Raw genomic sequence first — 25,297 nt, 5'->3', positions numbered from 1 at the left:
CGGGATGGCGGGCGGCCGGCGGCGCGGGGGCAGCGGGAGGCGCGGGGCCCCACGGCAGCACCCGGGGACCCTCGCACCGGCCCCTGCACCCGCACCCCCGTCTGCCACAGCCACCACCGTGACCCAGAGAAACGCAGGCGCTGCCCCCAAACCCGACCGCGCCAAGAATCCTGCGAAGGAGCCGGAGGCGAGGGCACCCGACGTGGACTCGCTGGGCTTCCAAGCCATGGACCGCAATGTGCCAGGGCTGTCCCACGTCATCCTCCAGAAGCTCAACATGAAGAGCTATGAGGACTACAAGTGAGTGAGCACTCATGGGTGCGTGTTTTCCCCCCACGGACAGAGCATCCCGTGTGTGTCCCCGCAGCTGGAACATCTCCCTGGCTCATCCCACCCTCCTGGCTCAGCCTGTATGTGGGTGCTCTCATGGGCCTCCTGGGTACACCCCTCCATCTGCCCATTCCCGGTTCTCCATCCTGGGACAGGATGCTCCTGGCTGGAGCTAGAAGTCCTGGTAACCTTAGAGAGAGGACATTGGCCTCACTGTGATGGCAGAGCAGCTTGTGCTGGATCCTTCTCACTCCCTCTACATGTGCAGGTCTGCCATGGATGGGAGGAAAAGCGGCAGTGATTTTGGCATCCGGACTTACTTTGAGATGTTCCAGAAGATGGAGGACACCTTCAAGTTCTGTGCTGAGTGCAGGAAGCTCCCCAGTGCTCTCCCGGACCCCAAAAGTCTCCGGCGATGCAAGAGGTATGGCAAGGGGATGTGGTTTGATGGCAAGGGGATGTGGTTTGATGGCATGGGGATGAATCCATCCCCTTGCTTCCAAGCAGGGTGAAGCCAGGGGTGTGTTGTCCCAACACCCACCTCCAGCTACAGGGCATCCCCCAAACCACAGCGACACAGCTCTGGGAGGGGTGTCAGGGAGCCTTGGTTTGGCAGGCAGAATCCTTTCCCCTGCCATGTCCGGGCATGCTGCCTGTGTCCCCAGGTGCCAGAACGTGTACTACTGTGGCGTGGCGTGCCAGCGTGCCAACTGGCCGCTGCACAAGAAGTTCTGCAAGAAGCTGAAGCTGGTGGCCCTGGATCGGCTGGTGGAGTGGCTTGTCTTCACAGGTGGGGCAGGGGACACTGTGTGTACCCCTCCAGGCCTGCCTGACCCCCATACCATGCTGCACAAATCCTGTGGAGGGATGGGGGAGTCCCTCCTCCTGGCTTGTGGGTCTGGTGGGACAGGCAGCCTGGGCTGTGGGGCCACCATTGTGACCCCCAGTGCTTCTCTCTGTCCTCCCCAGGAGACATCCCCTTTCCCACAGAGACCTGGACAAAGTCCCCCTGGGATGTGGAGGGCTGGGAGGACTGGTTCTCCATGCAGGAGCAGCTGGAAGAGAAGCTGGGCGCCATCCTGGCAGGGCGGTACATGACCCTGCTGTGGGCCAATGCTGGGAAGCCTCGGCCAGAGGACAGGGAGCTGCATGAATCCATCCGACGCCTGGTCACCGACTTCTACTCGCGGCCGCTCACCATCGGCCTGGGGCTGCGGCTCTTCAGCCTCGAGCCCCTTGCCAAGACCCTCACTGTGCATGTGGTAGGAGCATCCCACGTGGAGACCCTCAACGCCCGGCTGACAGACTACGACGAGCTGACACGCATGTTCCCGGGGCATCGCGGCATGGAGGTGGTGATGGTGGGGGTGGATGTGGTCGATGGACCAATCATGAGGCCACCCCTGGCCACTCCGGCACCCCGGGGAAGCGTCTATCTCAGCAGCTATAAGGGGCTCTACCATGACTTTTGGGAAAGCCACGTGGAGACCAAGCTGGCCGCTCGCCCTGACCTGGTGGTGGGCTTTCACCCAGGTGAGTTCCTGTACCTCCTGTAGGAAAACAGGCTGAGAAAGTTGGGGCTGTTCAGCCTAGAGAAGAGAAGGCTGCGTGGAGACCTCATAGCAGCCTTCTAGTATCTGAAGGGGGCTAAAAGGATGCTGAGGAGGAACTCTTCATCAAGGACTGTAGTGATAGAACAAGGGGTAATGGGTTAAAACTTAACCAGGGAAAGTTCAGGTTAGATATAAGGAAGTTCTTTACTGTGAGGGTGGTGAGGCCCTGGAACAGGTTGCAAAAAGAAGTGGTAAATGCTCCACCCCTGGCAGCGTTTGGGGCCAGATTGGACAGAGCCTTGGGCGACATGGTCTAGGGTGAGGCGACCCTCCCCATGGCAGGGGTTGGAACTAGGTGATCTTAAGATGATCCTATGCAAACCATCTGTGATTCTATGATTCTGTGGAGGGGACTGGACCCTTATCACCACACTGCTAGCAGCAGGATGGCCCCAGAAGGGTGCAGGTCCCTCAGCACCCCAGCAGCACCTGCTAGTGGCTTGGGACATATCCAGGGCTTTGCAAGCTACAACAGGCAACCATGCAGCCAGGGTGATGCCCTGGGCTTGGCTGTCTTGTCCCCCTCTCAGGGTGCTCAGTGTCCTGCCTGTACTACCCACCTGCCACATAGGCAGCTCCCAAAAGGGTCCCTGCCTGTGGCTGTCAGTGTGGTAGCTCAGCCCAGGCACCCAGAGCCACTCTGTTGAGATGGTACCCACATTGCTAAGGGTGACAAATTATTGCCAGTGTCACTGTGCACACCGGCATGAACGGGTGCTGTTAGATCTGGTGTCAGGGTGGCACAGGAAGAGGTGGGACCCTCACCACTGTCCCCACAGGTTTCCATGCTTGCCCAGACCTGCTGGCAGGCTGGCTGCCTACCCTGCTGCTGCTGCGGGACTACCGCTTGCCCGTCCTCTTCACAGTGTACAGGTGAGCACAGCCCCACTACCCTGGTGTGCTGGCACCACCACCAGCACACTATAGCAGGGCCTGGCCTTTACTCCTCTGGCAGTGAGCAGGAGCTGAAGTCCTCCCTGCAGCTCCTGGTGGAGCTCGAGATGCACATTATGGGCTACGCCACCAACCCCTTTGCCTCGCTGCGGCCCGAGCAGGTCTACTCCAGCCCCAACAAGGCGCCAGTCTACTGCAGCTCCTACTATATCGCCCTGCTGGGGCCGGTGGCATTGGCTGTGCCGGGTGCTGAAGACCTGGAGAATGGTGATGGTGGGTGGGGAGAGGAGTCCAGTGCTGCTGGTGGGGCTGGGGGCATCACTCCAGGGCTGGCCTGACCCAGTGCAGCCAGCACCATCCTGCCCACTGGATCCCCAGCCCCTCGCTGCCCCATCACAGCACCCTATCATCTCCCCATCCCGGAACTGGCGATCCAGTCATTCCTCACTGCACACATCCAGTCCTGGGACACACAGCACCTTGTCACAGGCATGGCACCCCTCCATGGCATCGAATAAACCTCCAGCAGTAGACGGCTGGCGTGTCTCGAGCTTTATTTCCAAAAAGGCCTGTGTTTTCCCAAAGAAAACCGAGGGCTGAGCCCTCCTCGGGCAACCATGGCCTCTGGAGGGATGGCAAAGGGGACCCCACTGCTGGACCTGCTGTGCCTGGGGGTCCTGCGGGGAGCCCCCCACCAGCACCCAGTGGTTCTTGTCACTGTCACACACGCTGTGCCCCTGCGCCGGTGCCTACCCTGCAGCATGGAGCTCCAGCATCACTCACTGGGTACGTGTGCACCGGCTGCCACCGCGGTGCCACCCAGCAGCCTCGGCAGCCTCTGCAGTAACCGGGGCGGGTGGCGCTGAGTGAACCGGCTCCTGCCTGATGGTGCTGGGGACCGCTCCTGGTGCAGGCAGCGGCGCTGGATGGTGGCAGTGACCTGCACTGGGCACCCGCGATGGCTCCGGGTGGTCGCACCCTCCCCAGGGCTCCCTGCGCCCCGGCGGCGGGTTCCTTCCCGTGGCTGCGGTGGGCAGCGTGGCCGGCACAGTCCCGCCCGGCTCGGCACCGCCGGCATCACTCGGCGCCGGTACGTTCCCGCAGCGCGGGCAGCGTCAGTGTCTCCGGCGCCGACTTCTTGCGCGGGCGAGTTTTGGGGGGGGCGAGGAAGTCGGGGGAGTCGTCGCTGAGCGGGGTGGAGGGGGCGCTGGCGGGTGCCGAGTGCGTGGCCGTCGGCTGCCCCACTTCGCTGACAGCGATGGTGGGGGCCACCAGCCCGACGAGCTCGTTGGTGGCCTCCTGCGTCTCCCGCTCGTAGCGCCTCACCTCCTCCATCGTCATCCCTGCGAGCACAGCCGGGCTTGGAGCCGCTCGGCACGGACAAACCCGCGCTCCGCACCGCGGGGCGGCCTGTGCCCCATGCGCCGGCTCCTCACCGAGCTGGGTGCTGGGAAGGGGACAGGGGGACTTGCAAGGCAGGGGACGCTGCCCCCACCTCCGGCACCAGCCCAGACAGCAGTGGGGAAATGACGGGCAGGCAGCGCAGGCAAGTGGATGCGCAGGCAGAGCAGAGGGAGACCCTTGCCTCAGGGTGCAGGGGGGGCTCAGCGTGCACCATGCACAAGCCCCCCTGCCTGCACCCGCCCGCAGACAGTGTGGTGGGGTCCGGGGTCCCCGTGCCCTGCAGGCAGCATGTGGGAGGGCTTTAGGGATGCTGGCTCCCCAGCTTTTGGTTTGTGGCCACTTGCATCTGAGTCTCGAAGTCCCGGACCTCTTCCAGGGACATGTCTGGAAGGCAGAGAGCCGCTCGCCGGGATGGCACCGCTGCCAAAACCAGGGGCTCCCATCCCCGTGTACATGTGTGATAGCATGTGTTGCTGCCAGACCAGGGTGCAGGCGGTGCAGGCAATGCAGCCAGGGGTACTTGGGCTCTGCTCCCCATCCCTCACATCAGCCAAGCCTCCTCAGTCGTGCAGCAAGAATGGGCAGTGTGTTGGGGTGCAGGCAGAGGTGAGGGCAGGGAGCACAGCAGCGCAGGCAGCAGGATGCAGGGAGCTGGAGTAAGAGTGGGAGCTGCCCATGGGGTTAGTGGCATTACAGTTAAACTCGCAGCCCCCTCAAACCCTGGGCGTCTGGGGCCACCCCAGGCCCGTGTCCCCTGCCACTGGCAGCACCAGGGGGACTCACCACACCACTCGTCCACCCATGCGAATGCCTGCCGGTGACCGATCAGCAGGATGTCCCGGATCACCTGTGACGCACCATGGAGGTCAGCACCTCGTCACTGTTCCCCCAGTGTCTCCCCCCGGCCTGGAGCACCCCCTCACCTTGTGCACGAACTGCTCCACCCGCGTCTGCAGCCCCCAGACCTCGAACTTGACGCTCACCAGCTTGTAGGAGCACATGATGGGCTTGGTGTGCTGGCGCCAGCCCTCCTGCAGCGGCCCCCGGCCCGTCTTGGCTGAGCTGAAGAAACGGGGGTCCTGGGAGAGCACAGCAGGGCTGTGAGCCCCCCAGCCTGCGACAGGGGACAAGGGGGTCGCCCTTGGGAGCTCCATGATACCTCCAGGCTGCGGTAGTACCGCTCAGGGATCTCGTCAAAGGCGATGTCCAGGAAGGAGACCTCGTGGTCGCCCAGGATTTTGTCACTGTGGAAGATCTGGGGAGGGAAGGAAGGGTGAGAGGTGCTGGTGCAGCGCCACGTGTCCTCCCTGGTGAGGGGTTTGCCAGGTCTCAGCTGCTGCGCAGACTCACGTTCTCACTGTCCCCGCAGTTGTCCTCGTACTTGGTCTCGATGTAGATGGAGAACTTGGGCAGGAAGGAACACTGCAGGGACCAGCCGTCAGCTGGACCCCCAGCCAGGAGGACACACTCCCAGGGATGCCCACCCCGAACAACACCCATCCTGAGGGACACCCAGCCCCAAGCATGCATACCCCAAGGGACGCCCAGCTCCAAGGGATGCCCAGTCCCAAGGGACACCTAGCCCCAAGGACACCAGTCACAAGGAACACCTACCCCAAGGAAACTCAGCCCCAGGGGATGCTCAGTCCCAAGGGACACCCACCCTGAGGGATGCCCCAACCCAAGGGACACCTAGTTCAAGGGATGCCCACCGAAGGGACACCTAAACCAAGGGTACTCACCCCAAGGGAGACCCACCTCGAGGGACACCCCACCCTTGAAACTGCTGACCCCAGGAAGACCCATCCCTGGGGGATACTTCCCCCAGTGCCCCATTCCCCAGCCAGGGCAGATGCTGGGAAAAGGGCCAGGTCCCCCATGCCATCTCCTTACTGTGTACTCTGCAGGGACACCGTGGCACATCAGCAGCATCAAGGGGTGGCACCATGGGGGAGAGAGGGAGAGGTGAGACTGGGCAGCGGCTATAGCCGGGTTCTCCTGTCACCCAATGGCCACTGATGGAGAGGGGCAGAGTGCCTGGGGGGTGCCCGTCCCCTCTCCCTGCCCTGGCTCACCAGTGATGGTGTAGGGGTAGTAGTTCCAGGCCTTCTCTGTGATGTAGAAGATGCGGGGGGTTACTGCCCGTGCCCAGCTTGGCAGTTTGCTGCAGGAACCACAGCATATGGGGGTCCATTCAGGGTAGGATGTGGCCACAGCACCACCCAGTGCCACCCAGCCCTGCTTCCCCAGACACAGCCCTGCACGTGGGACTGCCCTCACCTCCACCCCAGGATCCCTCCAGGACCATCACCTACACCCCATCACCCCAAGGAACCCTGGCACCTCCCCAGCACCCTCATCTGCACCCCCATGCCCCTATTCTCTTCCCAGGACCCCCATCTCCTCCCCAGGCACCCTTACCCCCTCTCCGTGCCCAGGGCCAGGACCCCTGTGTGCTGCTGCCCCCCCCCCCCCCCCCCCCCCCCCCCCCCCCCCGGTAGGATCGGGTCCCGGGGAGCTGGGCGGTGGTTTGATTCATCTGCAGGCGTTATAAATACCATCCCCAGGAGGGGAATCGTGAGCACCGCTGCTAAAAATAGCCCGAGTCACGGCAGCGCTGCTGGTGCCGCGCCGCGGTGTGCCGCAGCGGTGGGGGGGACACCGGCTGCCAGCGGGCACCCAGGGGACACCGGGACAACCCCGGGGTGAGCTGAGCACCAGCCGGAGCATCCCCACTGAGCCCTGCACTGCAGCCGAGGCACCCTCTGGCGCTGGAGATGGGTGCTCACTGCGAGAGAGGGTGTGCGTCTGGGAGATGGGCACACCCTAGGAGGTGAGTGTGGACCCCAGACAGGGGGGCACCCCAGAAAATGGGTGCACCCTGGAGGGTAGCCCACAAGATGGGTCCACCCTGGGTGATGGGTTCACTCTGAGTGATGGGTGTAGCCCCCGAAGATGGCAGAGTGCATGCCTGGAAGATGGGTGCACCCCAGGAGGTGGGTGCAGCCCCCCAGGATATGCGCACTCCAGGAAATGGGCATACCCTGAGAGACAGGTGAAGCCCCCAAAGGTGGGTGCAGGCCCCAAATATGGGTGTACTCCAGGACATAGGTGCACCCCTGGGAGACGGGTGCAGCCCCATTGCAGGGTGCCAAGCATCCAGAATGGATATTCCTGGGAACTGTGGAGGAGAGAGGGATAGGGCCTCACCTGGAGAGGTGGACGCGCTTCTCAGTGAACTGGCCGTGGCCGTGGATGGGGTCCTCGTGGGGCTCGTTCTTCACCACCTCGACGCCCTCGCCCTTCTCACTCTCCTGGTGGCTATGCTTGCTGATGGTGTAGAGCTGCCCCACGCGGTACTGCAACCACAGCACCCAACTCAGTGCCACCCCTCCCCTGCACCCTCCGGAGACACCACCGAGCAGGGAAACTGAGGCACGGAGCAAAGGGTGACAGACGAAGTGCTGTGCAGCAGGCAGGGGTCTCCTAGGGCACCCTTCTCCAGCATCCCTGCCCAATGGCTGCTCCAGTGCCTAGGTGAAGCTGGGTTGCAACTACCCAGCTCGTCCGCACTGTTCAGGTGCCTTGCAGAATGCTTGAAGGCTTTGTGCTCAGCAAGCTACCTGGCATCCAGGGAAAACTACACCTAGGTATGGATATGGATATGTATGCATGTGTATTTGAGGATGCGGCTGTGCAATGAGTGCTTTATTGTTCCACTGAAGATTCCATCCATTACCAGCCCCTCCCTGCCCCATTGAAAACCTCCCTGTAGTGTGACCACAACCCCATGCGTGGGGAGAGCTGGTGCTGCCCAATGTATGCACCATGGCTGCGGATTCCAAAACAGCCCCATCAGTGCTCAGGAGCATCCTTTGTCCAGGAATGCTGCTGACTGCCAGCTATTGACTTGCTGCTGGGAATTCGAGCTCCCTGCTGGAGCAGTGATTGAGACGGGGCTCCCCATTGGAGCACCTGAATCCCGGTGCCCTTTGCCCACCGGTTCATCCCGTGGTCCTGGGCCTGGGTTGCCCCAAGCAGACCCCTGGTGCTGCTGTTGGGCTCCATGTCCCAAGGTCACTGTGGCCAGGGATGGGATGTCCTTGCTCTGCACCCCAAAACAATGCAAGGAGCATCCCAAGCCCAGCAGCCATGGCTGAAGCTCACCCTCGTGGCTCAGCCAAGGTCCCTGTCACAAGCCATGCCATGAAGAGATGGGAAAGGGGCCACCGTATCCCCCAGCCCCTTTCCAAGTAGTCAACCCACTGCTGTGGGTAACCCCACCCACAGCTCTCTCCATCGGTGGATCCTGGGGATCCAGGGGCTTGGAGACTCCCTGCCACTGCACCCCCCTTCCCAACCGACACCCCCTTTCCCCCCATCCCTCCTCACCTCCTCGGTGGTGAGCGGCATGCAGATGCGGTACTCCTTGATGAGCATGGTGACAGGGTCACAGTGTCAGGCGGAGGTTGGGGTGCTGGCGGGGGCACAGCTCATTCTGGGGGGCCCGAGGGCGGGTGGTGAGCACGAGGCAGCTTCCCCATGCTCCCATCCCATCACCCCATGCTAGAGGATACCGGCAACTTCATGAGCCGTTGCCATGGCAGTGGTGTGAGGTCACCAGTACGAGGATGAGTCTGGGTGTACCCGGCTGGGGACACCCCAAAACCCCCTGGCGTTAACAACCTCTTCCCTGCTGGGCAAACACACACTCCCTTCCCTTCCCTATACATCTGTCTTGGAGCACCCACATCCCCCACAAGATACGGTGCCATGCCTTCGGGGTGCCACATCCACACCCAGCCAGTGGCCAGCAGGGATGCCGGGATGGGATCCAACATGCTGATGCCCATGGGGACCCACCCTGGGGGCACCCACCTGGTCCGGGGCTCCCGGGAAGCACCCGTGCTCATGTCTCTGGTGTGGGAGGTCCCTTCCCGAGGAAGGCGCTCCCCAGCCCCCCCACGGCTGCCCCCCAGCACCCATCACACCCAGTATTTCCAGGCTGCCTTGCTCACCCCCTTGGCCCCCCCTCCAGGGATACATCCCAGGGATGCTTAGGGTAGATAATGGAGCAGCTCTGGGGGCTCCTAGCTGTGATCTCCAGCTCCATGGGGCAGGGAGGGGACATGAGCACCCCGGGGCATCACCCTGAGCGGGGCATCAGGCTTTGGAGGGGGCACATGGGGTCTCACACAGGGTCTTGTCTGAGGGCACCTTGTCCGGCTGGGGACACAGGAGCATCCCTGGGGAACACAGGGGCGTCCCTGGAGGACACGGGGAGGCACTGGGGCATCCCCGTGGGACGCGGGAGCACCCTGCTGACCGGGAGGAGGGCTGAGGGCTAGAGCCGGGCTGCGCGTGCCGTCCCGCCACCGGAGCATCTCAGACCGGCGCGGCAGGGGCTGTGGCTGCCCGGGGCGGGCGTACGGACATACCGCCCGGCGTGCGCCCGGGGGCTCCGGCTGCGCTGGGCGATGCCCGGGACCGGCAGCATCGGCACCGCTTTCCCCAGCCCGCCGCTCCCTCCCCACCGCCCGCCTCCGGCTCGGCATCTCCGCGCATCCCTCCCGGGACGGGAGCTCCCGCCGCCCCCCTCTCCGCCCGCACTTACCCAGGCCCGCGGCAGCGCCCACTCCCCGCCGCCGCCTCCTCCGTGCCCCGGCCGTCCCGGGCCGTGCGCAGGAGCGGGCCGCCCCCCGCACCGCCCCGCGCACCGCCCCCCGCACCGCGGCACACTGACCCCTAGGGGCAGGAATGCACCGGCACCCCACCGGCATTGAGTCGGCGCTGAACCGGCACGGCACTGCACTGGCATTGAACCAGCGTTACACTGGCACTGCACTGATGCCGCACAGGCTCTGGCACCTCACTGGCATTGCACTTGCACCGGCAACAGCACCCCACCTGCACCAGCATCACGCTACAAGGGCACCACCAGCGGGAGGCCCTCTGACACGGCACGGCACAGCGCCACGGATCCGTGGCACAGCCCAGACCGGCACCGCGGCTCCCTGCACCCACCGGGGCTTGGCTGCTCCCGGGGTCCCTCGGCAGTCACTGTGTGCCCCGGCAGGGAGATGCTCCGGGGTCCCCAGCCGGGTGTAGGGAGCTGGGACTCTCCAAACCTCCCCCTGCCCTGCAGTCCCCTACACCCCACTGCAAGCTAAGGACCAGCACCATCGTGCCCCATATGCCAGCACTGCCAGCCAAAGCCAAACAGTCCCATCCGGTGAGAGCAACGGCCCATCCACACCGCTCGGTGTGAACAAGGCACCGCGTCACACTCCAGCCTGGCTGCCTGCTGCAGGGGAGCAGCCCCTGCCATGCCAGGGTGCTGCAGTCACCCGGCGATGGCTGTTGTGGGGACACCCACCAGGCCACCCTGCAGCTGGCGCTACTACAGTGGCTCTGGCACGGGACACGGAGGTCGTACTGCCCAGGCACCATGGCACTCATGAGTGCCCTGTGGTGCCAAAGATTCAGCCTGGGCTCTTTCACCACCGTGGGGCAGCTGGTCTGTGCCATCTCATGGTGTTGGTGACGCTGCTCCATAGCACTCAGCAGCCCTGAGGTGGTGGGGATGGGCACCCAGCTGCAGTAGAACCAGAGCAAGCAGTGGCAGAGCTGGGGACAGTGGCCCCAAAACCCTCTGGGGTGCCCCATGGGCACATATCCCACATCCGGGAGTGCCGTACTAGGAGCAATGCCTGCGGGCACACCTTACGTGCCTGCACCCAACGCTATCTGCCTTCACCATGCTGCTGCCTTCTTCCTGGTTTCCCACCCTGCGGTGCCACCGTGCTTCCAACCCCAGCTCTGATGGCACTGAGTGACAGCCATCCCTTCCCCATGTCCCCCCAGGAAGTCCCCAAAGGGTAATGCAGGAGACACAGGTCTCCCACCTGTGGAGCCCACAGGAGCCCACCTCTACAGCCAGGACCAACTCCAGCAGGGCTCCTGCTGGGTGACAGTGGTGGTGACCAGGACCTGGTGGTTCTAGTGACAAGGGCTTGGCAGGCTCTCAGCCCCCCCAGCAGCCACATTCCTCTGGAACCCGTTCCGCAGGGTCCTGTGCAGGTGCCAAGGGAAAGGCATCTGGGTTAGGTTTTTCCTGGTCATGCCCTGCTTTCCTCTGGCTCCAAGTCAACAAGGAGCTAAAAAGAGGATTTGCTGGCAACCCCCAGTGTCCCCTCAGTGCCATCAGTACCCCTGAGTGCCCCATGCTGCTGGGGAGAATCCTGCAGAAAACCAGGAAGGGGGAAGAAAGAGGAAGCAGAAGCAAGTGAAAACCGACCCAATTTAATCCCAAAGCCCCCAGCTCCAGGGTCCTGGGAGCACCCTGGTGCATCTCCCCAGCTCCAGGCAGCCTGGGGGTCCCCAAGCTGAGCACACCCCCTGGAGCACCCATGGCTCTCCACTCTGGCATGGGGAGATGGAGCTTTCCGAGGTGTCCAGCCTCTTCCTCAGCTCCACTGGCACCCAGCTGCATCCCACCACCCTCACCCCAGCATGGCCACCTGCAGCCCTTATGGAGGGGCCCTGATGAAGACCATCTTGGTGGAGTAGACCAGGTCCACCAGGTAGGCGATGAGGTTGAAGATGGTGAGGAAGGTGACCCCCAGGTGCTTGTTCCACCAGCAGTTCCTGCCGCAGCTCTGGGGGCGGCTCCTCCCCCTGAAGCTGTAGAGGGGCCAGAGGATGGTGGCAGTGATGTACATCATCAGGGCCAGGGCGTTGTACACCACCAGCATCTTCTCCAGCGGGCAGGGGATGTAGGTGAGGCACCGGCCTATGGTGAAGATGATGATGAGGAGGGTGACGATGAAGCAGATGGAGTAGACAGCCACACACCACTGCAGGCCGGCTTCCGAACTAAAGCTATCCAGCAAGGAGAAGATGAGACAAGCCACGTAGGCTTCAAAGACCTTGAGGAGCCCAGGCACGGTGGAGAGGAAGCTGCTGATGTCCCCTGGCTTGGCACGGGTGAGCCCCACCTCGATGGCATAGGCGAGGAAGCAGAGGCAGGACACGGTGGTGGCCACGGCCTGCCGGGCACACTTGCTGCCGCTGCAGGGACTGATGATGAAGGTGGAGGGGAAGATCACAGAGGTGGTGAAGACCATCAATGTCGCCAGCATGGAGAAAGCCGAGGTGAAGTCATCCCAGGAGAGCGGCAGCTTGGGGTAGAGCTCCAGCAGCTCCAGCAGCACCACCAGCAGTGTCACAGCGAAGCAGAAGCACCAAGTGAACATGCACCACGTCCCATAGGGACCCCCAAGGTCCCTGGTGGAGGCCACCAAGCTGAAGGCGATGCAGGACAACACGATGGCAAAGAGCCGGGCAATGCCCACCCAGGAGGTGACAGCGCGGAGATTCACCGTGGCTACCGCCATGGTCCCAGCCAGTTCTCCCAGCCACACCGCGTGCTGGGAAGTGGGTGCTGATGGCGTCTGCTCTTATTGGGGTGCAGGATGGAGGGTGTGGCGCGGGGCAGCGAGCCACTGGCCCCCTGAGCTGCCTGTGCTGCAGAGCCCGACTCTGCTGCCACCTCCACCAGCTCCAGCTCCACACCACGCGCGCTCACCAGTGTGGCTGCTGGCTGCAGCACAGGCGGGTGGATCATTAACATGGGGCCGGGCGAAGGGTGTTGGTGCTCACGGTGACTCCGAGCCCTGCGGTGGGGCCGAGGCAGGGGGGGACAGGGAGCCACTGGGTGCCACCGTCCTGACACTGCACCCACAGCGGAAGCCACAAAGGAGCCTTATATGTACCCCCAGATTACTGAGGGGACCCCCGACACTCCCATCCCTACACTGTGCCAGGGCTGTGGGGTCCGCCTGAGGGGCTGGGGGGGATGCACCCTGTGGTGGTGCCCTAGCAGGGGGTGTCCCAGCAGGCAGCAGCTGGGTGTAGCCCCCCACACCTTTGTGGGTGCCACCTTCACACCGCTCCTGGCACCTCCACACCCGTCCGGAACCTCCGCCACCGATAAGTGGCTCAAAGTCCGGCCATGGCAGCTGCCGTCACCGGGCAGGGCAGATGGGGTGACCGCAGGGAGGGGACCTGCTACCCAACTACCTATGGCACCACCACAGCACTGCCACTGCCCTGGGGTGCCTGGCTGGTGCTGGCACCCCACACCCCAGCAGCACATTTGAGGGGTGTCTGTCTCTTGCCCCATGGTCCCAGTGGCCAGAGTAGCACAGGAGAGTGGTGGCACATCAGAGGTGGGAAGTCCAGCAGAAGGATGATGATGGTGAAGGCTGGGAGCTGCAGGCTGAGCTTTACCATTATGCAGGGTCCAACAGGGTCTGTGTTTGGGGACAAGGGACCCGGCCCAGGGCAGGCTGGCACTGCTGGGGGGCTCCTTACCCCAGGCAAGGCGCAGGGGTGGCTCCGGGGGGATACGTGGTGGCTCAGAGCTCGCTGCCAGCCTCGCCCTTGCCAGCCAGCCCGTTGAGGGGGCTCAGCGCCGGGCGTTTGCTCTCGTTCAGCCGCCGCACGCGGTAGCTCTCGTAATGCACGTTGTGGGTGATGTCCTTCAGGTCCTGCAGGTGGGACCTGCCAGAGTGGCGGCGGGGAGGGAGAACGTCAGGTCACAGCCCTATCGCCCCACTGTCCCCTCCATGGGGCGCAGCACCCCCAACCCCATCCCCTGCTCACCGGATCAGCAGATCCCGCAGGAGGGGGAACTCGCAGTGTGTCGGGTTCTCCACTGCAAAGCAAGGCAGAGGGGCAGCAGGTGGAGGGATCCCAGGATGCACATCCCACAGGCTCTGGGTACCATCAGAGCACTGGCACAGCACCATGCCGCACCCCTAGGCAGGGATGCACCCATAGGTGCTGCTCCTTACACCCCGAGCAGACAACCCCCCCTATGGCTGGGGATGTGAGGAGCTCCACTCACCTTCAATGATGCCCCACTTGGTCTTGCGGCCCAGCACCCGCTTGCCGTTGACCTGGTGCTCCTGGTCTGCTCCCACCACAGCAAAGGGGATATTCTCCTGCCAGTGCAGAGCAGGGTGCTGTGCTCAGCCCTGCTGTGGTCCCCAGGGGTTGGCATCCTCAGTCCCAGCATCCCAGCACTCACCCGAATCCTGTCGTTCAGCACCCTGTCATCCGGGTCCTGGTCAAAGTCCTCCTGCGGGTACACGCTGATTGCGTGGGTCTTCAGGTCCTCCTGGATCTGCGGGATACAGGGCTTGAGATGGGGCTGAGGGGCACATGGGGCACCCTAGGAGCTCAGTGGGGTCCTGTCCTCACCTGCTGCTTGAACTCCGCTCGCTCCTCCAGTGTAAGTGTGTCGGCTTTGGCGATCACCGGCACCACGTTGACAATCTTACTGAGCCGCCGCATGAACTCGAGGTCCAGTGGGCGCAGCCTGACAAGGGCCACCATCACCCCAGGGTGACCCCACCAGCATCACCCCACGGCAACCACACCACCACCACCCCAGGGTGACACTACCACCATCACCGGGGTGACACACAACACCAAGCAGGGAGCACCCGTGGGTGCTGTGAGTGGGGACTCACCAGTGACCTGTGGGAGGGATGAAGTAGACACATCCATGGACCCGGGTGTCCGGGATCTTCCTCTTGCGGGTGATGAGGATCTCCTCACGCAGGTACCTCTCATACTGCTCGTTGATGTATTTGATGATGGGGTCCCAGCTGAGGATGAGGAGTTGGGAGACAGCATCTGAGCTCAACCCTCACCCAAAACTGCCACTCACCAAGTTGGGATACTGCATCCCAAAGCGTCCTACCAGTTCTCATTGTTGATCTGGTCCCCAAACCCTGGCGTGTCTGTCACTGTCAGCTTCATCTTCACACCCTTCTCCTCAATGACTGTGGGGCAGAGATGTGGGTCAGCGGGGACCAAACATAGGGAGCAGCAGGGGATTTGCGGTGGAGGCTCTGAGGCCACGGGTGCAGCCTCAGACACAGCGCCCCCTGCTTCTCCCCAGGGCTGGCGGATCACGACCCCGTGGTGGTGACTGTACCATGGGTGATGGACTGCAGCTGCACGGTCTTGGGGATGCGTTCCTCCTGGCCCGGCTGCGAGGCTTTGCGGCTCACCTTGGACTTGAAGAGGGTGTTCACCATTGTCGACTTCCCCAGCCCACTCTGCCCTGCAGGGATGCGCCAGATCTGGTTTGTCCCCCATGAGAAATTAATCCCACTCTGGATCCATTCAGGGGCATCCCAGAGGTCAGGATAGCTCTGGTTTGTCCCTCCAATGAACTTATTCCCCAGGATGATAGCACCTTGGTACCTACTTGGGAGCATCCCAGAGGTTGGGATAGCTCTGGTCTATCTCCCCAAAAGATTTATTCCCAAGGCAGTAACTCCTTAGTACCTATTTGGGAACATCCCAGAGATTAAGCTGATCTCACCCACCAGCATCACTGCATTATGGGTATGGGATATTGCTCCTCTTCAACTTATTGCTCCTTAAAACCCTTGCACGACTCCCTCTGGCATGGTGACATCAGAGCTGGGATTCCTGCCCTAGCCAGGATGAAGCCCGTGCCTGGCACTCACCCACAACCATGATATTGAACTCGAAGCCCGTCTTCATGGTTTTGATCTTCATCTGGTCCAGCACAGCCTCGATTCCCACGTAACCGAAGAGCTGGCATCCTGCCGGGCCGGGCGCCGTGGTGATGGGCACCTCCTCCTCCGGCTCAGCCGGCGGCTCCATGCTGCGCTCTTCAGGCTCCAGGCTGCTCCCTGCGCGGGTGGGCAAAGCCGGGTGAGCCCAGGCCCCTCTGCCAGCGCCGTTGCCCTGGCAGCAGCCGCCCCGGCACATTCCTGGCATCCGGCGAGGCTCGGCATGGCAACGGGCAGCCCACGGGCAGAGGAGGACGGGAATGTGCCACAGTGGTATCCTCGAGGTGGCCACACCACCCTGCCCGTCCCATCGGCTTCCCACTCGGGGGCTCCGGGCGTGGGGCAGGACCTGCCACCCCCCATAATACCCACCGGTGCCTGCCGTGGAGAGGGGCACCTGCCTGCGGTCCCGGGGTGCTTGGCAGAAGCAGCGCAGGCACCGGCACAACCCCGGGGCCATGCATGGTTTGCCGTGCCCAGCCTCGGGGCTACCAGAGCCCCGCACCCGCCCCAGCCTTTTGTGCAGCAGCTTGAGGGGCCCCCCGAGCCCTTTCATCCTCCTCCTCCTCCTCCCGCTGCTGCCCGACCCAGCCATTGTTCAGTCCTACCTCGGCGCGGCGGTGCCCTCTCTCAGCACCCCGCTATGGCCGAGGGGGTCCCCTGCACGCCGCCAGTATCCCCATCCCCATGAGCGCCGCAGCCCGGCCCCCTCTCCTCCGGCTGGCATCAAACCCAGCTCCGGCGAGGCTGCGGCTCCCACGCATGACCAGCATGGCAACATCCCTCCCTGCTCCCTCCCTCCCCTCGCAGCCCCCTCCCTGCACAGCCGAGCCCCTGCGCTAAGTCTGCCGGTGCCACCCCACCACGGGGATGCCTCCTCCCACCCCACGGCACCCAGCACACCCACGGGTGGCACCGAAGGGGCATGTGAGCGCTCGGCTCTGGGTACCCATCCCCGCTGTCACCCTGTGCCCCCCAAGCGGCACCCATGCCCAGCCCCGGTATGGTGAGGTGGAGTGTGGGGTGGTGGCACTGCCGCAGTGCCCCACGGCACCTGCGCCCCCCCACGCTGCAGCCTGCCACATATGTGCCAGCCAGTTCCCAGCATTGGCGAGGCTCGAGTGGCAGCTTGAGGAAGGCCGAGGGGGCCGAAGGAGCCAAACCCTGCCGAGCCCGCGGCCCTGTGCCACGCAACCCGGGGACAGGAACACGTGTAGTGTCCAGCCTGAGCCAGCCCAGGGTACCAGATGGTGGAGCTGGACATACCCATTGCCTTGGCAGTAGCGTCCCAGGGGGCACCTAGCACCCTGTACCCACTGGTGGGTACAAACCCACCGCCCGGGACAGTGGTGGGGGTGGGAACGGCTGGGGCTCCCCTCTCCGTGCTCTGTGGGTCAGGGTGTTCCTCGGAGGTAGTGAAACACCTGGGGGGTCTCCTGGTGACAGCGCTGACGCCCAGCAGGGGGGGCAAGGGCCCGCAGGCAGGCAGGGAGGTAGGACCTCCCTGATGCTGACCTGGGCATGCCACCACTTCCAGGGGACACCAGTCCCCTGTACACCCACCCTGGTCCCTGCCAGCCCCCAGCGATTGCCGGGACACATCCAGAACCAAGCGATGCAGCCACTGCCTGGAGCCACCCAGGGATGCTGTGCACTGCAGGCAGGATGTGGTGCCTGCATCATAGCCCCAGCTCCCTGGGGTGCTCCCCGCAGTGCAGCACCCACAGCTGCCTCCTCTTGTGGGGCTGGAGCCCCCCCATGTCCCTGGCCTCATTGCTGAAAAGCCCCATCGGCAACGGCTGGCAGCCACAGCCACGTGGAAGCTCTTTGGCATCCCCATGCACCTCCAGGGCTAATGGCTCCTGCAGCCAGACCTGTTCCAGGACTCATTAAGGATGCTCTTGTTTTCCAGGCAGGGACAAGCAGTCCCAGGTCCATGGTGTCCTCCATGGATTTAATGACTGATGCAGGGCTAATTGGCTGGTTGCCCTGTAATAAGTTTATGGGGTGGAGGGTGCTGGGAGAGGCGCTCCTGTCCCAGCCACTCACTGCTGCACCAAACAGGACATCGGATGGGGAGAGCGTGGTTCCCAACGGGTGGGCAAGAGGGAGCTGAGCCCTCTGCAAAGGGATGGAGGACTTGGGGATATGGAGGGAGCGGTGCCCCCCACACCGGTGAGTTGCTCACCACAGCTCTACCCACCAGCATGACCCAGGCATGCTGGTGCCTCTTCCAGTGCCAAGCACAACCCAAGGGGACAAGTGGTGACAAACCCCATCTGCAGCCAGACCCAGAGCCAGCCTGCCTGGCTGTGGGAACCACAGCACAGGGCTGGGACCGCCGCGTGCTGGTGGTGAGCAGAAGCAGAAGTGAACCACGGAGTGAAACCCTGTGCCCCACAGCACTGCCTGCCCGGCAGGGACTGAGGACTCTCACCATGCCTTGCCCACTGCCACCCTGCCCTGCCCACTGCCACCCTGACCAATGCCATTCCTACCTGGGCGAGCTGGCCAGAGCCGGGGCTGCTGCTACCAAGACCTGGTCACCGAGGCCAAATGGCTCCTGGGGTGCAGACAGGGAGGGTGGCTGCAGCCTACGGCTCCTCCTCTGCTCCTCCTCCTCCTCGCCCCGAGCCCTGCGTGGGTGACCCAGGCTCGCTCCGTGTGGAAGTGAAACACAGTGGCTCGCTCTGTGCATACTGCCATGGGGAGCGGGGCTGACGCGCCACACGGACACCATGGGTAGCACTGGCTGGGAGCTGCTCTGGTCCAAACAGAGGAAGCAGTACATCCACACCTCTTCCTGGCAGAGAAACTGCCATGCCCAAGCAGTGCCTGCCAACCATGCCATCTGCAAGGCAGACGGTGCCCACACGCTGCTTGATGGCTCATGGCCTGCTCTGTATGCCATGCTCAGCCACCTTGCCATTACCATCAGTGATCGGAGCATCATCTCCATCACCACAGCTCATCCCCAAGCATCATCCCCACCACTCCAGACTGGTCCTGAGCATTGTCCTACATGTACCCATCACACTGGCTCAGCCCTGAGCATCATCCTCCCACATCCCCATCACCCCAGCTGGGTCCTGAGCATTGTCCCCCCATGTCTCCATCACCCCGGCTCATCTCCAGCTCTGTCCATGCACTTGGCTGGTACCGCGGGCAGTGCCGGTCGGTCGGCAGGGCAGCCAGGCCGGCTGGGCAGTGTGGCCACAGGCATTGCTGGGAGATGATTCACACCAGCCCGGAGCAGATGTATGGATGCCTTTGCTGGCGTCAGTACTTAGAGCACGGCGACGGCAGCTCTGATGACACCAATGAGCCCCAACCACCGTCTCCTGCCACCCCGGCATCCTCCAGCCTTCCCCAGAGCAGCCACCGGGAAGGAGGACAAGGGGTCCCACACCCCACACGTGGGAGGGCACTGGCTTGGCTGCACCCACGCGGGCATGGTGGGAGCCAAGGGCACATCTGCACCAGGAGCATCTTCTCCCCAGCGTGCGCCAAGCATGTCCCAGTGCACCTTGGCCCCCTGCCACCTCCTCTGCCCCCCCCAGGTAGGGAGTAACAAGATCCACCCCTCTGCCAAGGTGAAGAGAGGGATGAGAAGGGAAGAAAGTGCTGGACGTGGGACAAGATCGTGGCGATAGCCGGCACGCGCAAGGCCTGGCGCTGCTGCGGATGGGCCACATGTGTCCCAACCTGTCTCCCTGCACTGGGGAAAACAATCAGTGCCAGGGCGGCACGGGAAGCTAGCCAGGCACCGCAGGGCTGGGAGCGCTGCCAACACCACGCTCAGCTCCACACGTACAGCCCCCTCGCCATGCACCCAACGGCCCCTCGGAGCTGGTGGGGATCATCCTGTCCGCAGCGTCACCATCACCCTGCACAAACCCTCACCCCCACATTGGCTCAACGGGAACACTCTGCCCAGCAAGGGAGACCTGGTGGGGAAAGGGGACAGAAGCGAGTCCTACCGTGCTCTGGAGTCACCGGAGCCTCTGCCACCATGCAGGGTCCCTGCAGCCCAGCGTTGAGGGGGGTCATCCCGACTCCACCAGGCACTGCTGGGGTCCCCAGTGCCGGCACCAGCACCAGCCCCTCGAGGAAGGCAGGCTGGGAGCTCACTTGCACCGTCTGTGGCTGTGACACAAGCTTGAAGGTGGCGGCTTGTGGGGCTAGTGGTGGCCCCTCGGCCCTCCCAGGGGAAGGGGCAGCAGCGGTGTCTGGGGCTGTCCCACCCTGGCCCCAGGGCAGTGCTGGGGACCGGTGGGATGGGATGGGGCTGGCACCAAGGCTGACCCTCGGCTGTGGCCGGGGCAGCGCACAGAGGGCCGCATCCCGCTCCCCTGGCCCCTCGGCCAGCCCCAGCGCTGCCTCGATGCCATCGTTTGGGGCCCTGGAGGAGGAAGGCTGCAGGGTGTGCGGCTGTGTCGAAGGGCTCGGAGCGCCCCATAGCAGGGGGTCTGGCAGGGGGGTGCCCATCCCCGGCTCCTCGGCGATGTGCAGGTCCAGCGCTGGCAGCGAGCCGTGGCTGGTGGCGGTCCCGCCGAGGGGGTGCTCCAGCTCCACCGGGAAGACGCTGCCGTGGGACGGGACTTTCTTCAGGCCAGGGCCAGAGGCAGGGGGCGTGCAGGGCGGCGGGGGGAGCCCGGTGGGCGCGGGGCTCTCCAGGCTGGAGGAGGAGCTGCGGAGGCTCTCGCCGTCGCTGCCCGGCCCTGCGGCGAAGCCCTGGCAGGGCTGGAAGGAGGCTACGCGGGCGCCGCCGGTGCCGGTGGCGCGGCCGGTGCTGAGCAGGCTGCGCAGCACGGGGCTGGGGGCCGGGCTGGCGGCGCGGCCGGAGCAGGGGGGGTGGCCGGGCTGCAGCGGCCGGGGGCTCCCGTCAGTGCCCGAGGGCAGTGAGGACACCAGCGGGGAGCAGGGTGCCTCGTCCCCATCCTCTGCCTCAAACGACTTCTTGAGCGCTGGGGACAGAGAGAGAGAGAGATGGTGGCATGAGAGTGGCACCCGATGGCACCCGTGGGTAGGCTCTGCCCCCGCCCCAGCCGTGCCAGCACATGGAGGTGCCCCCGTGCAGCCGGGTGCGCTGTGAGCCCACTCCGCATGGGAAACCAGCCCGGCGCCGGCGGCCTCCCGGCGCTGCCGCATTGTCTCCCCGGTTCATCTGTGCCGGGCCGGCCGGTGCCGCACACTGCCCGCTTTATTCCCCTGTAAGAGATCCTTTGCTTTATTCCCCTGTAAGGGATCCTTCCCGAGTAACCGGATCCTCCACCACAGACCTTCTCCCTCTACATCCATCCCAACAGCCAAGCTAGGGAGGATTCCTACCCCTTCTCATGGCATTAACCCTGACGCCTGCTGATGGCCAGAGCTATCCCTACACGCAGCCACGCAGGGGGCTGCAGTCATGCCTCCCATGCAGCTTTGCAGCAGCGACGGTAACCACAACCCCAAGCCGGCATCCCGGGCTGCTGGTGGGGATGTGCCCCCCACATGGATCCCCCCCAACCACCCCATGGGCATCACAGCACCCGGCTCCCGTTCAAAGCCTCCTGACAGAGAAGTCACAGGACGCTTGGCTGTGGTGGGTGGTCCTCTAGCCCCGTGCACCATTGCCTGGCACTACCACGGCAGCTCTGAGAAGCCGGGACCCCCGCAAAGCCCCTGCAGAAAGGAAGTTCCTTTGCCGTGAAGCAGCTCAGCTGAATGGCACCTTTGGTGCCAGCAGCAGGTTCCTCACCCTGTTCCAAGCAGCGGGTGGCTGCCTGCTGTGGGGAGGCCCCTTCATCCCCACTCTGTGGCAGCCTGCCCCAGCATAGCACCCAACGGCACGAAGCTGTCCTCACCCTCCTCTTCCTTGGCCCCCTGGCTTGGCCACGGTGCTGAGGGCAGAAGGGCGGTGGGGGTCCCGTCCTGGTCCCCTCCCCTGCTCACCTCTGTGCCTGGGGCCGGGCAGGGGTCAGGGGCCGGGGCACGGGCGCTGCTAATAACAGCCCTCCCCAGGGCAGGTATTTCTGTCGCCGGTCCTGCCCTGCTCCACCTCCCGGCCAGAGCTGCCCGGGGCCATGGGGCCGACGTCCCCCCTCCCCGCATCCATCTCACTGCCCAAGACACGCCAAAACGCCTCTTTTTACCCCAAACCTGCCCCTGGCCCCTGACCCATCCTCACACAGACCCCAGGCCGTGTCCGGAGTGATGGGGGGCTGCAGCGGGGGGGGGGCGCAGGGCGAAAGGGTGTTGCAGAGGAGATGCGGAGGGCGTGAGGATGTGGGGTCAGCCCGGCAGAGCCGGGGTTAAGGTGCCGGGGTAGGTGCACACATTCCTCCCCGCCGCGGGCAGCACCGGCCCGGGTCGGGTTTCGCCGCCCGCCCCGGCCGCGCTCCCGGCTCTTCCCGCCGCGGCCTCCGGGAAGCGGCCGGGGAATCATCGCGGGCTGGAGAAAGACGAGCCCGTCCCGGGACCCCCCACCCCGCAGCCCCCGGCCCGCCCGCACACCGCGAGCAAGGGGGGTGCCAACACCCACATCCCCCCCCGGCACCGCGCAGCGTGCGTCCCGTCGCGTACACCCACCCCATGAGCACCCTAACGCGACTCCGCGAGGCGCAGCACCCCTCCCCACGATACCCAGCCTCGGGCGGGGAACACAGCCCCCACCGTGCCCCATTGAGCGGGACTTGGGGGACAGCCCGTCTCCCTCCGACGTGCAGCCCCCCCCGGATGCATCCCATCCCCCCCCCCAAGCTGCCTGGCACAAGCGGCATCAACCACCCCCTCCCCCCCGGCTCATACCCAGCCTCCTGGGGTCCCCCCCGTTGGCACCCGGCCCCCCACCCGCGGAGGTCCCGCAGCCCCGGCCGCACCTTCGAAGTCGGAGAGGATCCCGTCCAGATGCTCCTTAACGGAGAGCCGGGCCATGGCGGGGAGGAGGGGGGGGACCCGCATGGGGGGCGGCGGCAGCGCCGGGGGGAGCGCAGCGGAGCCCCGGGACGGGACGGGACGGCGCCGGCTGCCCTCGGAGGGAGGGGAAGGGGAGGGGACCGGCGCGGGGGGAGGGCAGGGGGAGGTGCTGCCGCAGCCCCCGCCCCAACCGGACCCCCGGGCCCTGCCCCACTGCTCCTGTTCCCATCGCACCAGCCCCGGCTTCCCCGCTGCTGCAGCTTCTGCCTGGGGTCTGCTCGCTGGGGGTGCTGCCTGGGACCCGCCGAGCCAGGGGCTCCTGGCCGGGCTGAGGGTCCCGGCAGGGTTGGGGGGTCCCAGGCAGGCCGTACACCGCAGCCCCAGCTCCCCCAGGGGTTTCCAGCGTGGAGCAAGGGTTCAACACACGCGGGCGCAGACAGGGCTAGGTGTGGGGGGTGTTTGGTTCACCGCTATTGTTCTCCGGTGTGGCTGTCCCTGCCAGGGGCTCTGTCCCCAGCCTGAGCTCCTGGAGCATCCCTGAGGAACAACCACAGGGATCATGAGCACCTCAGGTGAGGGATGCATAGGGTTCGGGGCATCATCCATCCCGCTCCTACCCTGTCTGCCAAGGGTTAACTCCATCCCAGTCCCATCCCGGCATCAGCAACAGATGTGGAAGGAGCTGGAAATCCCTTAAAAAAGCAGGGTCCTGCAGTGGGAGCCCAGCTCCTCACCCTGCTTTTCACATTCCTGCACTGGCCCCAGCCCCATGGGGTCCTGATGGACACAGCCCCTTCCCACAGGGTGCAGGACATGGTGGTGGTGGCCCTGGTCGTGGCCAGGCTGTGCAGACATTTGGAGGTGCCCACTGGCACCGTGGGATGGGCTCCCACCACCCATGCTGCAGCTTTTTGGGTGCTGGGAGGACTGTGATGGGAGAGGGCTGCTGCCCTTGGGGTCACACCGGATGAGGATCAGACCGAGAGCAGCTCAGCTTTCCCACTGGCTTTGTCCTTTCATTCTTCCACCCATTCCTTTGCGCTGGTGCAGTGACAGGACCACCCAGGTGGGTGACAGGGCCTGGAGGATGGCTGGGTACTCACAGCAGCCCTACCTGCATCCCACATCCTGCCCGCACTGGCTGAGCACCTCAAGCTCATCCTGGGGTGCTGCCACTGAGGCCAGTAGCAGTGTGGGGGCACCGGGACATTAGGGTGGCTGAAACCCTGGCACCACAACCAGGGTCCAACCCTTGTTCGGAGCCAGCCAGTTCCCACTGTCAATGGTCAGAGCATCCCACTGTAAGGAAAGGAAAAGCTGGAGCTCCACAGTGGTGTTCAGAGCAGTGCTCTGGAACCAGCTCAGCGGCCCCTTGGAGCTTTGGAGCTAGAGAAGCTCCACAAACCTCTAACCCTATAGCAAATACATTTGTTTAAAGGCATTTAGGTTTGTTTCCGTTTGTTAATGGAGATGAACCCTGAGCTGCCTGGAGCTGCTCAGAAGCTCACCAGCACCATGCCAAGCCCGCACCACGCTGCGCAGCTTGTGGCAGCTCCAGAGCTGTTCTGGAGACTCTGGAGAGCTTTCAGAGCTTTAAAGCTTTTCTAGAGCAGCTTCAAAGAGGCTGGAGAGGTTTGAACCCACTTAGAGCCCTTTTCAGAGGCCGTGGAGAAATTGGATGCTTCTGAGCAGCCACAGGTCATTGTTGGTGCATTTTAGAGCAGCTCTGGAGCAGCATGGAGCGGGTTGAGGATTGCTTACCCCTCTCTGGTATCACCCAGAAGGGGCTGAGGGTGGTTTCAAACTGGTTGGAGAAGTTTAGAGGCGTTCCTGGAAGGTTTGAGTGCTGCTGAGAGGCGCATTTGAGAGGGCTGGAGGAGGTTCAGGGGCCTTTCAGGGAGCGTTAGAGCACTTGGGGCATTTCACAGCCACGCAGAGGAGCTGCTGCGAGACCTCTACGATCCATTTGGAGCTATTTCAAGGACTTTTGTAAGAGTTTTAGAGGGCTTCGAGAGCTACTTTGAATGGCTCTAAGCAGTTTTAGCATCCTGGTGCCTTTTAGTGCTGGTTTGAGGAGCCTGAGAGCTATTTGAGCAATTCAAGAGCTCGAGCTCTGTGTCAGCGTCTGTCCTTCCCAAGCTTGGAGCTGCTTGGAGGTGGTTTGCAGCTCCTTGAGGCAACCCAGCACTGCACCAATGCCCCCAGTCACCTACTTCCCCCATTCCTAGATCAGCTTCAGGATGCAGGAGGTTGAGCTTTTCAGAGGAGCTGTAAAATCAGTCTTAGAGGTGTTCAGAGAAGTCTTGGTGTGCACTAGAGCTGTTTAGAGGGGTGCTGGGAAGTTCAGGGTGCTACAGAGGTGCTTTAGAGATGTTCAGGGATGTTTTAGGCCCCTCGGTGCTGCTCAGTGCCGCATGGAGCAGTCTGAAACACTTTGGGGTGTTTCTCAGGGTGTATCAGGAAGCACTTCCCAGCACACAGAGGCCCTCGGAGCTCTGGGTGCTGCGGGGCTGCTTGGAGGAGTTCAGAGCAGCAGCC

General features: G+C 63.9%; 5 protein-coding genes across 8 annotated transcripts; 1 reads left to right on the top strand and 4 right to left on the bottom strand.

Moving 5' to 3' along the window:
* Positions 1 to 3,373, top strand: MSS51 (MSS51 mitochondrial translational activator). 2 transcript variants are annotated; one of them, XM_057407964.1, is made up of 6 exons: positions 1 to 300; positions 599 to 754; positions 996 to 1,120; positions 1,321 to 1,863; positions 2,723 to 2,816; positions 2,899 to 3,373. In XM_057407964.1, exons 1-6 carry the CDS (start codon positions 5 to 7, stop codon positions 3,173 to 3,175), a joined length of 1,491 nt encoding a protein of 496 aa, XP_057263947.1. In that variant the 5' UTR covers positions 1 to 4; the 3' UTR covers positions 3,176 to 3,373. The 2 variants fall into 2 exon arrangements, with proteins under 2 accessions (XP_057263947.1, XP_057263946.1); XM_057407963.1 differs by having other exon boundaries at positions 1,300 to 1,863.
* A 1-nt stretch (position 3,374) lies between these two features.
* Positions 3,375 to 10,005, bottom strand: LOC130598501 (cytoplasmic phosphatidylinositol transfer protein 1-like). Its single transcript, XM_057407991.1, has 10 exons — positions 9,856 to 10,005; positions 8,634 to 8,739; positions 7,452 to 7,600; positions 6,317 to 6,405; positions 6,135 to 6,142; positions 5,592 to 5,663; positions 5,401 to 5,496; positions 5,165 to 5,320; positions 5,025 to 5,088; positions 3,375 to 4,180 (listed from the first exon to the last, which is right to left on the bottom strand). Exons 2-10 carry the CDS (start codon positions 8,679 to 8,681, stop codon positions 3,915 to 3,917), a joined length of 948 nt encoding a protein of 315 aa, XP_057263974.1. The 5' UTR covers positions 8,682 to 8,739; positions 9,856 to 10,005; the 3' UTR covers positions 3,375 to 3,914.
* Positions 10,006 to 11,523: 1,518 nt separating this feature from the next.
* On the bottom strand, positions 11,524 to 12,742 carry MYADM (myeloid associated differentiation marker). The gene has a single exon (XM_057407982.1). It carries the CDS (start codon positions 12,635 to 12,637, stop codon positions 11,771 to 11,773), a length of 867 nt encoding a protein of 288 aa, XP_057263965.1. The 5' UTR covers positions 12,638 to 12,742; the 3' UTR covers positions 11,524 to 11,770.
* Positions 12,743 to 13,074: 332 nt separating this feature from the next.
* On the bottom strand, positions 13,075 to 20,266 carry SEPTIN12 (septin 12). Of its 3 annotated transcripts, none has more exons than XM_057407975.1 (10): positions 18,358 to 18,583; positions 15,791 to 15,979; positions 15,250 to 15,378; positions 15,013 to 15,094; positions 14,780 to 14,917; positions 14,508 to 14,625; positions 14,335 to 14,430; positions 14,152 to 14,248; positions 13,908 to 13,959; positions 13,075 to 13,805 (listed from the first exon to the last, which is right to left on the bottom strand). In XM_057407975.1, exons 2-10 carry the CDS (start codon positions 15,948 to 15,950, stop codon positions 13,661 to 13,663), a joined length of 1,017 nt encoding a protein of 338 aa, XP_057263958.1. In that variant the 5' UTR covers positions 15,951 to 15,979; positions 18,358 to 18,583; the 3' UTR covers positions 13,075 to 13,660. The 3 variants fall into 3 exon arrangements, with proteins under 3 accessions (XP_057263958.1, XP_057263957.1, XP_057263959.1); XM_057407974.1 differs by lacking the exon at positions 18,358 to 18,583 and adding an exon at positions 16,468 to 16,703; XM_057407976.1 differs by lacking the exons at positions 13,075 to 13,805; positions 18,358 to 18,583 and adding an exon at positions 19,840 to 20,266 and having other exon boundaries at positions 13,928 to 14,062.
* Positions 20,041 to 22,880, bottom strand: LOC130598527 (DAZ-associated protein 1-like). Its single transcript, XM_057408040.1, has 3 exons — positions 22,723 to 22,880; positions 20,155 to 20,826; positions 20,041 to 20,060 (listed from the first exon to the last, which is right to left on the bottom strand). Exons 1-3 carry the CDS (start codon positions 22,802 to 22,804, stop codon positions 20,041 to 20,043), a joined length of 774 nt encoding a protein of 257 aa, XP_057264023.1. The 5' UTR covers positions 22,805 to 22,880.
* Between the last annotated feature and the right edge of the window lie 2,417 nt (positions 22,881 to 25,297).

Source organism: Pezoporus wallicus, unplaced genomic scaffold, assembly GCF_028554395.1.
Source record: "Pezoporus wallicus isolate ANWC-B61680 ecotype Strahan unplaced genomic scaffold, APGP_CSIRO_Pwel_v1 contig_4012, whole genome shotgun sequence".
Taxonomy (NCBI): Eukaryota; Metazoa; Chordata; class Aves; order Psittaciformes; family Psittacidae; genus Pezoporus; species Pezoporus wallicus.
This window is presented reverse-complemented; position numbering and strand designations above follow the sequence as displayed.